The following is a 12,383-nucleotide window of genomic DNA, read 5'->3' on the forward strand; positions in this document are numbered from 1 at the left end:
TTGACGACCCTCTCGATTTTATACCAATCAGATGTCCGCCGATCCTAACCTAAATTGAAAGCAGAGACGCTTACTTGCGCATGCGTATTTTAACGCGGTTTCAATCAAGTAGCACACTTGAAAGAAATAAGGTATCATCAAGGGTGCTTTACCAATAAGAAACAAACTACGTACACAACACCTAGTACTAGCTTTAACTGCACTATGTAGTTTAAATTAATAATATTAAATTATACTTAACCTAACTATAACCTATTCGCCCTGGATCCTAGAGTCACTGCTGGCCGCAGTGCGCATGCGCAACAAAGTGTCCCGGCTAGCAACGTAATCGCGTGTGTTGTGAAAAGTTTCTCGCTACTTGATTCGTATAAAAAAGGAGATAAAGGAGAAATTTGGAACCAAAGAGAGATTAGTAGAGATTTGGTCGTAATTTTTATGAGTTAAGATAAAACTAGTCAGTATGAACGGTCGTATCGCCCCAAGCAAATCGACTGTTTACGTGTCAAATTTACCATTCTCCTTAACCAACAATGACGTACATCAATTGCTGGAAAGTTACGGGAAAATTGTCAAGTGAGTAATTTTCTAGTAATTTATCGAGAGATTGTCATTTGGCGAATTTATCGTGTCGAGTTTACATATCGTTTATTTACAGAGTAACAATATTGAAGGACAGGGTAACTCGTCGTAGTCGCGGCGTTGCTTTCGTGCTATTTCTTAAACCGGAAGATGCCGTGTCCTGTGCGAAAGCTCTCGATAATACGGAGGTAAATTGTCATTTCTATTTAGCTTTTGGTCTAAGTAAGCTAAAATACAGGCATAGTATTTAAAATATTTGTAACACTAGCCGATGGCTAACTAACAGCTCAAGTAGGAGCAAGAAATAAAATTGATGTAGTTCCTTACTCCTACTTTTCTACTTCAGGCTTATTGCACTCGGGACGACGCATTATCGAACGTGTGCGTTTCTGTGATTGCGTAATTTGAAAATTCATTCAAGAGAAATATCATCTTCGGTAGTTTTGAAATATTAATAAAATTTCTCAATCTTGTGAATAAATCTGAAACAGAAACAAATATATCAATATATAGTGCTGAATTTCTTCTGATAAGGAATTCAAGTTGTACCGTTTGCCTTTTTCTAATTTTAGAGAGGTGAAACTTGAACCAAAATTTTTATTAACACCAATAGAGATCATTTATATGTATACTGTTAATAATTTCCTTTTTTAATTGCTAGATACTTGGTCGCACTCTAAAAAGTTCAATAGCGGTCGACAATGGTCGCAGCACCGAATTCATACGTCGTAGAGATTATCCTGACAAGTCACAGTGCTACGAATGTGGGCAGGCAGGACATTTGTCATATCGCTGCTGCAACAACTCGTTAGGTCCTAGGGAACCGCCAGGAAAAAGAATTAGGATGCGAAAGAAAAATGTCAAACAAGAAAAGTTCGACCCAAGTTATTTTGATAGCGATAGTGATGAAGCGATAAAAAAACCAAAATGCACAATCGATGACGTCGATGATGACACGGAAGAGGAGCCGGAAACATTAAGTGCCGTTATTGCATTTGAGGTATAATCACAATTTTTCAATCTGTAACTAAAACATGAAAAGAGAAGAATGAGCAAGTTAATTTTTATACAGCGAAAACATATAATACAATTTCTACTCATGTTTTCACATTTCAGCAAAGACTGTTTGAAAGGGATCATAGAGAAACAGACAAACACGATAGAAAAGAAATTTTGACTGTACCAAAGAAACGTTATAAAAAGAACAACTATTTTAGTGACGAAGAGGATTTTAGTGAATAACGTATATATGATGTAAAATTGTATAAAATCTCCAAAGTATTAGGTATACGAGTATATATATTGATTAATATATATAAATATAAAGTTATCGCTTTTGTTTTTAAAGTACAAAACTTTCCAAACTATAATAAAAAATACTCTCCAAATATATTCTTAATGTAATTTTACTGTCAGCATAGGAGTATTAATCAAATATTCTTAACATATTTCGAGATAGAGTGTCTTTCTCACATAAGCTTTGAACTTAACAAACAAGTTTGAAACTTATCAAGTAATAATTACAATGGTATTGAATGCAATTTTTTATATATATGTATATACACATACACAGTATGTCCCAGGTTAATCGATACTCATCCGTTTTATAAAAGATAATGAGATCTTAAAAAATTAATTTTTTCTTTTTTCTAATTAAAATTAAACTCAATTTTTCAGTATTTGAAATATTGAATATTAGCCATTTTGACAATACAACACAATCCAAATTTAAATCTTTTGTTGAGGAAGAAATTTAAAGAACAGTATACGTTTATTTGTGCTGTTAAGAGATAATTGGCAATTAGCAATCATTTATTTTTAGTCGTGTATAATCCATGCTGTTTCTAAGAAAAACTTGATCTCAAGTTGCTCAAAGAACAGATCGTAAGAGGTAATCGGAAACTGATAATTTTGTGACATGCTATACATTTCAATGGATAATTTCAGCGCACAATTTATTACATATGAGCTGTATTCGTCTTATAATCCATCATAATTTAACATTAGAAAATACATTAAACAAAATAAAAAAAATGTTTAGGCGCGACGCATTATATAGTGATCTCTCATCTTCCAGCTGAATGAATATAAATTTAATATAACGATATAATCACAAAAAATGTACATTATATTCACATACTAATCTTATATTGAGGATATGGATGTATCACATTTAATTTATGATACTAATTTTCAGTCCAACGAGAGTTTGCGTTTTAAAATACTTAAAGCAAGATTACTGCAGTCTATGACGTATTACAATTAGACTATACAAAGATTATGTAACAAAATTAAAATCTGTTTTTTTTCTTTTCTATGTCAGTCACATCCAGAATTTCAAATTAGTTACTATAATCCAAGCGCTGTGACCTTATTGTAAGCACGCTTGAACCTTTTCGATCCATTCCTGCGCTGTAGTTGCGTCGGCGGCGCAAAAGTTGTATGTTCGTCTGTTTGTACGAAGCTGTAAAAACAATAATTCCATCATGATAATATGACAATTGAAAAGTTAATACACTTATAAATTTGTTTTTCTTGTATTTAAACCACGTGTATTTTCCATCAAGCTGGACGTGTACTCACGTCGAAGAAGGATTTATCGTCCGTTTTCTTTGGTGGCCCGGGCATTGGCGCAGCTGGAGTAACAGATACCACCTCAGCCAAATCTGTAATACGTGATTTTGCAATGACACACCTAGTCTTACTTTTACACTTTTCTCTTGCATTATTTATATTTTTTAGCTCAATTACGTACCTATATATCCTTTGCAATGTGAGTCCTCTACCGCGTCGTAATATCTAAGTTGATGTTTTATAGAATCTAGTACGAACCACCTCTGTTTCCAGCCCTTTAATAAAGCTCCTCGTTTATAAAGATAACCTTCGTGCGTCCTATTTTCTGCCACGTTACTCGAAAATTGTTCATAATATTGCTGGGAAGATGTTTGTATAGTTGTTACACCTACAAGAAAGAGCTCGCGTTGTACAAAAGTAGCGAAATAGTGGTGACTCAAGTCAATGGTTGCAAACAATTGTTGCATCATATGTTTAATTATTCATTTGAATATACGAAATGAGCGCATACTTGAATTTACGCTTCCGTTGTCGCCGCCACTTCTCGTCAGTGTGTGAGTCTGAAGATTATCCGTCACAGCCTTATATTTTGTGCAATTCTTTGGCACAGCATCCGCGCACTTGTCGTGACACACGTGACCGCAATCGATGCATCTCAACCCAGCCTTCACAGGACCCCACAACACACCGGAACACGCGTCGCAGTGAGTCGGCGTCGCGGAATCCAATCGTTCGAACCTTTGGCAAACGTTCGCATTCACGATATGTTCAATTTGATCGAATTGTAGAGATCGACATTGACGTTACCTGTGCGGATGTGCATAAACAGAACCTTCGTTTCCGGTAGTACTGCCACCGGCAAGTTTGCCGCGCAATAACAATTCTAAAGTAGAACGTTTATGAATCAACCGACCGTGATACCGTACGAGTGCGGTGCTGAACGACGCGTGCCGCTAGAAAAAGAGAAAATCGATCGCGATTACATGGCTTCACAATAATTGAAATTATGCCGGACGTATAACAAAATATCAAGGTACCTTCAACACGTCGAAATAAATTTAATCAAATACTTTGTATGTTCATTTTTTAGACGTGGCTGTGTCAATATAAAATGATCCAATAGCAATGGTGTTTACCATTGCTCTTTAATCATATTAATATATAATAAAATTAGTAGAGGAAAGTTCCCTATTATGAGAGAGAGAGAATCCTAATACGGGATAGCGGGATTCCTGTTAAATTAATAGGCATCATCAGTTGATTCCACCATGAATTTATTGCCCTTGGAGCGAAATCTGTTTAGTGGAAAGTTCATTGTTCATTGTTAGATTGTGTAATCGTTGCGAAAAAAAGATTTTGGGTGTCGAAAACTTGCTATCTCATAATATAGGACTTTCCTCTAATTGCGAGTAAATTTTCGCAACTGAAGCATTCTCATGATTTAGTGTGCGTTAAAAAGAGCAAAGAAAATATTTCAACATTCCGAAGAAACAAAATATAACTTAGAAATAACTTGGCATAAAGAATCTCTCGTACGGATATTCCGTTGCGACTTACAGCGAGGGAATCGGTGTTTGGCAACTCGAGTTTGTCCCAGAGTACTTTCCACTTTTGCGGTAAATGTCCCAATTCGGTCTCCAACTTGTGAATCTCTTCTAAAAGGTGCAAGAACTGGTCGGGTACCATTGCGCTGACCCCGTCGTATCTGGAAAAGATAATGTGTAATTTCGCGAGCGCTAGATGCGCTGTACGCATAAAAATAATCACCCCTGAGTGACGACTTTGCGATTGCTCTTGACCACACCATCCGCAGCCTCGGCCTCTTCCTCCTGCTGGGAATCCTGCTGCAGCACTTCCAGGTCGTACGCTGGACCGTGCGCCAGTTCTTCTTCCAGGTAAAACTGCCAGATATCTAGGCTGGGCAGATGCGAGACTGGTCGCAAAACGGGATTTTCCGTGTTGGGTGTGTACATAAAATTGTAAAACAATGGGCATCTCGCGTGTTGCTTCTCTATGTAATCGAATATACTTTGGCCGAGATTGCAGCCAAGCGTCTGTTTGTTTGTTCCCGCTAGTCTACCGCCAGGATAGATCGTATCGTCGTCGCTGCCGGTGTCCACGCCCTTGTGATGACTCGTCAAGGAACCTCTCTTGTCCTCTATCGCGGTGATACCGCACTCGACTCGATCGAACTCGCAGTCCAACAGAAATGTACGAAAGCGGCAGGACACCGAGTGATAAGCTAAGAACTTCAAATAGTATTCGTTGAACTCGAAGGCCAGTGGAAATTGCTTCTGTATCTGATGCACTATGTCGAGGAACTGTAGAAAGGTAGGTGTGAAGTTTGTCGTTTGCGAATTCGCGGCGAGATTGCTCCTGTGGCCGAATCTGTGGCCGAATCCAAGCCACTCCTTTTCGATCAAGGTCCTGAAGCCGTCGATCGTTCGGTAATGCGGATCGAGACACACCTGCGCGACGGAGCAAACCGTGGTCGTGGTGTCCCAACCGTCCTCCAGACAAACAGCCACCGACGAGCCCTGCATGTCCATGAGGTCTATGACTGCCCCCGCCAATTGCATCAGGCTCTGCAATTGCTGCAACCACTCCGAGCTCTCGATCAGCCTGTAGAAGCTCTGATCGGGTTCCACATTCGGCGAGCTAGGCACGCACGCTCGCATCAGCTTCTTAAACGCGGCTTTCGTGTGCCTCACGTCGTGATATTCCACCGGAATGAAGTCCGTCTTGGGGGTGGATTCTGCCTTGACGCCTTTCATGTGCGCCTTTTCGCCGAGAATGTAGAGAGCGGCGCGTTGAAAGGTGTGAACGCATTCCGTGCCGCTGTCGGAATCCGCGGAATGTCTGACGGTGCCGCGCTGCTGCTGGTGATGAACGGAGGTCAAAGAGGCCTGCGAGTTGTGTCTCTTGTCCTTGAGCGAACCCCATCTGCCGAAATTCTTCGGGCCTTTGCCGCCCGACGAGCTGAGAGTGCCGAGAGGCTTGTTGAATGGATTGCGGCGCGATTGCTCAGGCGTGGCGTTACGATCCTCCGCCGCCAGTAACAGCGAGTCTATGCTCAGAGAGCTGTCGGACATACCCCAGGCGGAGCCCTGGCGCAGCACGGAGAGCGGTGTCGCGGCGACGAGCGCCATCATGTATTTCTCTTGCTCGAGAGAGGAGGTGGTCTCCGAGGACGACGTGGTCTTTAGATTACTGCCGGAGGTCGGGTGGGCCTTGAGCATGCCCATCACGCCTTTCCCGTGATAACCCGCGCCCCTGATCAGCAACGCTTTTGTCCGCGGGTGTCTCCAGGTGACAACCGGCACTCTGCTGTGACGATGAAGCCTGCAGAATCGCCGAATGCTCTCGTCCGACACGCAGGTCGGCACGATCAGGAGCGCGGGATAGCTGCGGCAAATCATGTAGGCGCAGTTCACCGAGGTCAGTCGGAAGGGCTCGTTGCGACGATTGTTGTGCGGCCCGTTCGAATAGAGGCCCAGTCGGTACCAATCCCGGACGTAGCTACGCTCCGACAGGCGCTCGAGGGTCTTGGCGTCGGTCGGCGGTTGCGTCACCACGCCGGGTATCTCGAAATCGTCCACGCTGAGATCGTCGTCGTGGCTGAGATCGTTGCCGTCGGTCATCGGCAGGCTCATCCGGCCGGGCGACGTCATGTACTTGTTGTTGCTGTTGATGAGATTCATATTCGGCAGCACGTACTTTTGCCGTTTCGACGATTGTTTCGGCTTGAAGCCGGCCTTGCGCGCGGTCTTGAGCAGCGTCTTCTTCGCGAACCCTTTCAAGGTGGCGTTCTTCTCCTTGCCCTTGTGATGAGCCGTCTGCGTGACCAGGACCTGGCCGTTGAACGCGAAATGATGGAAGATGTGCGGCGGATATCTAGCTTTGTGCACCAATTTCCTCAGGGTGTCGATATTCTCGGGCGTCACCTCCTCGTCGAAGGCCAATTTGATCAGCTGGAACGTGCAGGAACGTAACTGCAGGCCCTCTTGTAGGCACTGGTCCAAGTGCGCCAGATGTTGCACAGCGACACGCTTTTCCTTGGTCAAGGACGTGACGGGGAAAGCACGGACGACCAATTGCTCGCAGGCGAACGGGTCGCAGGGTATACCCTTGAACACTATCCTGTAATTAGTGAGGAAGATCGCACCCTCGGCTGGCAAGAGAGGCGGTATCTTGGGCAGCCCCGAGGAGCTCTCCTCCCTGCCGTCCGGCAGCAGGTAGACGCGCAAGCCGTCCATTATCACCTCCTCGCCGGGCAGCATGTTTGGCGTCAGGATCTTGGGCTTTTGTATCGGCGGCAGTCTCTTGCTCTCCCTGTGGACCGCCTCGAGCGTCTCGATGTGCATGTGAACGACACCCGGGACCATCTGATGCAGGCAGCGCACGTGCTCGGCGCTGACGCCGCCCTCGGTGCACACGCGATCGACGAATCGCGAGACCATCCGAATGACGGCACTGCCGGTCTCACCCGGGTCAGTCTCCTCGAATCCGGACTCGGCGTCGCCGCTGTCGCTCGCCACGCTATTCGTGATGCTGTTACTGGCGCGCTCCTCGTCGTAAATGTGATCCTGACGATGCGTTTTCGAGCCGATGTCCAACGGCACCAGGAGATAGACCATCCGGTTGGCGTAATGAATGGCCTGACTGTACATGGTACTCTCCTCGCTGTTCACCAGCTCCCTCTGCTTCTCGGGATCGATGGACAGCCAGATTCGCATCTGATCCGCCGCTATCTCCAGCGCCGACGGTTCCTGAGCCTGATAGATGGAATATCGATCGCGGTACGGAAATTCTTTACCGTCCCGGGGGCTGATGGGACTCAGGATACCGTCGTTCATCAGTCTGGGTGGCGAATTGTCGCCCGGTAGATACAGGCGTTTCACGTCCTTCTGCACGTCCAGATAGAACGCGTCCTCCCAAAACTGTTGATTCTGCCAAACCGGATGCTCCTGGATGCAGGTGTAGGCGAATTGGATTACGCCGGTGCACAACTTCCTGCAGAACGCGGTGGCGAGCGGCAGCAGCGCAGCGGCGACTCCGTGCTCGTCCATCGACGAGTCGTCCTGCAACGCGCAATTCATCAGGCGCACCACCAGATCGAACTGCTGATGCTCCAGCATGGCCTTGTTCCCGACCACGTGCTGCGACAGTTCCATGCAGAGCGCTAACCGAGCCGCCTTGCTCTTCAAAGCTCGCAAGACAGCTGGAAACGTCTTGCGAGCGTCCGAGATCTTATTCTCGAATATGCAGTTGACGCAATTGCGTAATACTTCTAGTCTACGAGCCGAGTTGCTAACCAAGTGCCTAGTGTCATGAACAAACGAGATGTGCGGGCCCATAGGCACGATACGAGGTTGAATCGGCCTCAGGGACGACAATCTGACCTTGAGATTATTCTTCGCAAGACCCTCGTCGATGATCGCTTGGACCTGCTCCGAATTGATACGTGGCAAGAGCGGCTGGTGAATTCTCGCGAACGCGCCCTCGGGTGGCTTTAGGATCTTCTGCACGTACGGCTGAGGATTCGGGTTTTCGTTCAGATACAACTGTTGCGCCAATTCTTGGATATGCGTCAATATAACTCGATGATCCTGCGCCTCCTGCTTCAGCTGATCGCTCAAATTACTGTACAGCTCGTCCCACACGTCGCAAGGTCTCCACGGTGGGCCTCTCTCCGCGATAAAAGACGTAAAAAACATGCAGTCCAGAACTCTCGTGGTGAAGTCGCAGTCTGTCAAACCCCTCTCCCCCAAAAACGCGGCCTTGTGGAAAGTGATGACAGGTTTCGGATGTATCCGTATCAACGTCAGACAGCTGCGGTATCCTTGCAACAGTTGAGCAAAGGTTCTCATAAATACCGCTCGGAGTTCTTTGTCGAGCATGGGGGAATGCGGAGCCCTGGTTGCTAACGGAGGGAATGCGTAATCCGCGCACGCCAATTCTGGCTGCAACACCAGGGACAACGCGTCCTGCGTCTGCGAGAGCAACGGTTCCGGTAGTAAAGCGAGCGAGACACCATCTGGAACTGTTAAGGAACCTCCGTCCAGATCGGCGACTATTACATCCATCTGTGAACACGAGGGCTGCCAATTAATTTTAATTAGAACAACCATTTCGTCAAGTTGTACAGAAAGTTGCCTTACAAGTTCCGCAACTTCGTATTTCAACGAACTGTGTACGCCCATAATGAATGGCGTCGGAGTGCTGAGGATCTCGACCAAAGCCGCTGGCAAAAGAGGAATGTAAACGTGCGAATATCTGAACGGATACATCAACGCTGTCAGGGCGCGACACCCCTCGGTCAGTCGAGAATAACTGGCAGAGTGGAAAAGTATCTTGTGTTCCGTCATGACTGCGCAAAATAATACTAACACGTTGCGAATACCTGGAAATAACGTTACGTTTTAACATGTATCGTATATCGAGTCATCGCACGAATCGACCTCTGTCAACCTGGCATCCGACTTTTCGAGAAAAACTTTAAATACCGGAAATGGTAGCCTTTCGTTTGTAGTTGATTTCATGGTTTACAAGATATAAAAATTTTAAAAAATGACCCGACATTGTAGAGAGATTCCTGCAAGTGGACTTGATGCACCCCGTCAGGAGTCAAGGTTACCGATTTTGCAATGTTGTAAATTGTTGTAACTTTCGAACGTTATATCTTGTAAACCATAAAACTACATTTCCGGTATTAAAAATGTTTTTCTCGAAAAGTCAGGTGCCAAGTTTACAGAGGTGACGAATCGTCGTGTAAATCGCATTACGTTCTCACCTAATTGCTGAAATAATAAATTTACACTAGTATGAGTTATAGGAAGAGAAGGACTAATTGGTGGTTGTAGCGCCTGACGATCCCCTGCTCCGATGCTGAATCGTACCTGCGGCCCACCAGCGGGAGGTACTTGAATACATCCTAATATGTTTCCGACTAACGTCTCCAACGGTATACCAAGATTTTCCACGTACACCGTGTATATAATACCGAGACAGTTCTACGAGAGTAGGAAATCATTACTGACAAACCGCTCATCAAACATATACGATGTCAATTGTCAAAATAAATGTGCACGTACTCTAAATGTTTCTATGTAATCGAGCCTGGAAACCAGCACCAGACACTTGGGTGCGTACATAATGCTATGATGTGCGATGGCGGGTATTGCTCTGACCAAGGGGCGACTATCTCCATCCACAGGATCCTCTTCCTCGTCCACGGGTTTGCTTGGCACGATCGATACCGTTTCGTTGAAGCACATGCAGGCGCAGTAATGTCGATTTGCGTCGATATCCGTCAATATCGAGACGAAAAACCGTGGTTCTTGCCGCTCCGTCGACAAGGCCCATCCTTGCGGTTGACAAAACTGCAAGACAGTACGCAACGTGTGTCGATAACGAGACCCAACAAATCTGCCTTCCGAGAGATGCTTACCCATTCTATTCCCTCGATGAAAGGTGTATCCGGCCAATCCTTCTCTGGGAATCGTTGTAATATAACTCCACTACTCACACCACCCCCTGCAATCACAGCACACGTATTATGCGTGGTCTACAATACGTGGAGTAAGGCGTAAGGGAGAGCCCTAACTTCTAGCTTTTGGTGTAAGGAAGCTGAAATACGGGCATGATTTTTAAAACAATTGTAACACTGATTGATGGCATTTTGATTCACCGGGAGTAAGAGCTGAAGTAGGAGTAAGAAATAAAATGGATTTATTTCCTTACTCCAGCTTACTCCATGTATTGTAGACCAGCCTTTATACATTTGTCGACGCTGCTCACAGCGAATTAGCGAAAAGCCTGTCCCATTTCGCCACCCCCGGCAACGCATCTGCCGGGCACCCAACCGTCACTCTAACGATTTGAATCGGGGGGGGGGGGGGAGGAAATGTAACAGGGGCTGAAGGTGAAAAGTACGAAATAGACAAGTGCAAAGCCTCTCCCGGCGATGACTCACTTTCTTTCTCGTGATCGTAGCCGACCACTACGAAGTAGTCGGCTAACCGAGACATCTCGGTGTATTCGTGGGGCTGAGTGGGGGTGGTTGCGCTCAACATCCCACGTCGTGTTTGTTACACGTGATTTCATGGACCGCGCGGCCTGGCTGCCTCGTCGCTTGGCTCCCAGCAACTCGTCTGCCCTGCGTCAGGTGCGAGGAGCGCACGGGCAACGCGCGCCTTGGTCAACGCGGGGATCGGTTTGAAAGTGTCCCGTGCATAGCCCTCGCGATTGCTCCGCCGTTACGCGACCGTTCCTTGCTCTGTCGGCGCGTGAAAACGTCACGCCGCGAGCTGTCGCGCGTCCGCGCTGGCAGACAAGGAAAAAAAAAACAAGAGCAAGAGGAGCGCGAGCAAGTTTCGCGTGCACAAACACTCGGCGATCGTCGCGCGCGTCCCGAACGTATTTCAACGCGACATCGCGTCGCTACTGCCGCGTCTCGCAACGTCCCGCGGGCCCGCCGAATAACGATGCCACACCCCGAAACCTCAATCCATAACCTGCCAAACTCAAACGCCACATTGAGGGTTTGTTGAGCCCGCTGTACGCGGTATATACGGTGGCGGCGTACGGCCCGAATACATCCGACGATTGCGCCAAACGAGGATGAGAGCGCATCGCCGCCACTCGGCCGTTCGGGGTGTTTTTTCGCCGTCCGCCGGCAACTCCTCGAGAGAGCCGCGCGGAACCCGTCGCGGCGCCGCGCGTCTAGAAAAGTCCGCAGACTTGCGTTCGCGTGCCAATTTTCACGTGCATCCCGCTAAACTTTCTTTCCCTCGTTCCCGAGGAAGGCGCACACTTGAATGTCATATTTCGGAGGATCCTAAAGTCATCTGTTTTACCGGCACATTCCAATATACTTTTTGCGCTGGTCAATCTTTTTATTTATGCACGAAATTATGACGGGATAGGTTGCGGATCGCGTAGCACAACATTTTCATACTTAAAACACTCAGGTCGGAAGTCTAATGAAAACGATATTGGTATTTGAAATTTGCAATTCTCTAATCGGCAATAATTTCAAATTGACTTTATAAAAGTACAAAGTTCTTCCACACGATTATAGTGCGCATAAAAACAAAGCGGGGGTTTACGACTTTTTATTAAGAACCAAGAGAAATTAAAAATACCGCTTTATAAGTCATTGTGGTTAAGTTATGCCCATTCTACACCTAGGGATGATCCTACTTGTGGCTCATCCGATACTCGCTTCT

At 46.1% G+C, this 12,383-nt stretch overlaps 2 protein-coding genes across 3 annotated transcripts; one reads left to right on the plus strand and one right to left on the minus strand.

Annotated features, from left to right (window-relative positions):
- Positions 1-172: 172 nt before the first annotated feature.
- LOC105563482 (zinc finger CCHC-type and RNA-binding motif-containing protein 1-like) lies at positions 173-2,595 on the plus strand. Its single transcript, XM_012015101.1, has 4 exons — positions 173-573; positions 656-767; positions 1,241-1,579; positions 1,696-2,595. The coding sequence occupies exons 1-4, from the start codon at positions 461-463 to the stop codon at positions 1,819-1,821; spliced, it is 690 nt and encodes a 229-aa protein (XP_011870491.1). The 5' UTR covers positions 173-460; the 3' UTR covers positions 1,822-2,595.
- Positions 2,489-11,760, minus strand: LOC105563481 (myotubularin-related protein 13). 2 transcript variants are annotated; one of them, XM_012015099.1, is made up of 12 exons: positions 11,129-11,760; positions 10,604-10,689; positions 10,248-10,535; positions 9,947-10,166; positions 9,315-9,556; positions 4,921-9,254; positions 4,711-4,858; positions 3,961-4,106; positions 3,665-3,891; positions 3,335-3,541; positions 3,163-3,245; positions 2,489-3,043 (listed from the first exon to the last, which is right to left on the minus strand). In XM_012015099.1, exons 1-12 carry the CDS (start codon positions 11,226-11,228, stop codon positions 2,951-2,953), a joined length of 6,174 nt encoding a protein of 2,057 aa, XP_011870489.1. In that variant the 5' UTR covers positions 11,229-11,760; the 3' UTR covers positions 2,489-2,950. The 2 variants fall into 2 exon arrangements, with proteins under 2 accessions (XP_011870489.1, XP_011870490.1); XM_012015100.1 differs by having other exon boundaries at positions 4,921-9,239; positions 11,129-11,759.
- Positions 11,761-12,383: the final 623 nt, after the last annotated feature.

This window comes from Vollenhovia emeryi, unplaced genomic scaffold (genome assembly GCF_000949405.1).
Source record: "Vollenhovia emeryi isolate VEMERY1.0 unplaced genomic scaffold, V.emery_V1.0 DF939175.1, whole genome shotgun sequence".
Taxonomy (NCBI): domain Eukaryota; kingdom Metazoa; phylum Arthropoda; class Insecta; order Hymenoptera; family Formicidae; genus Vollenhovia; species Vollenhovia emeryi.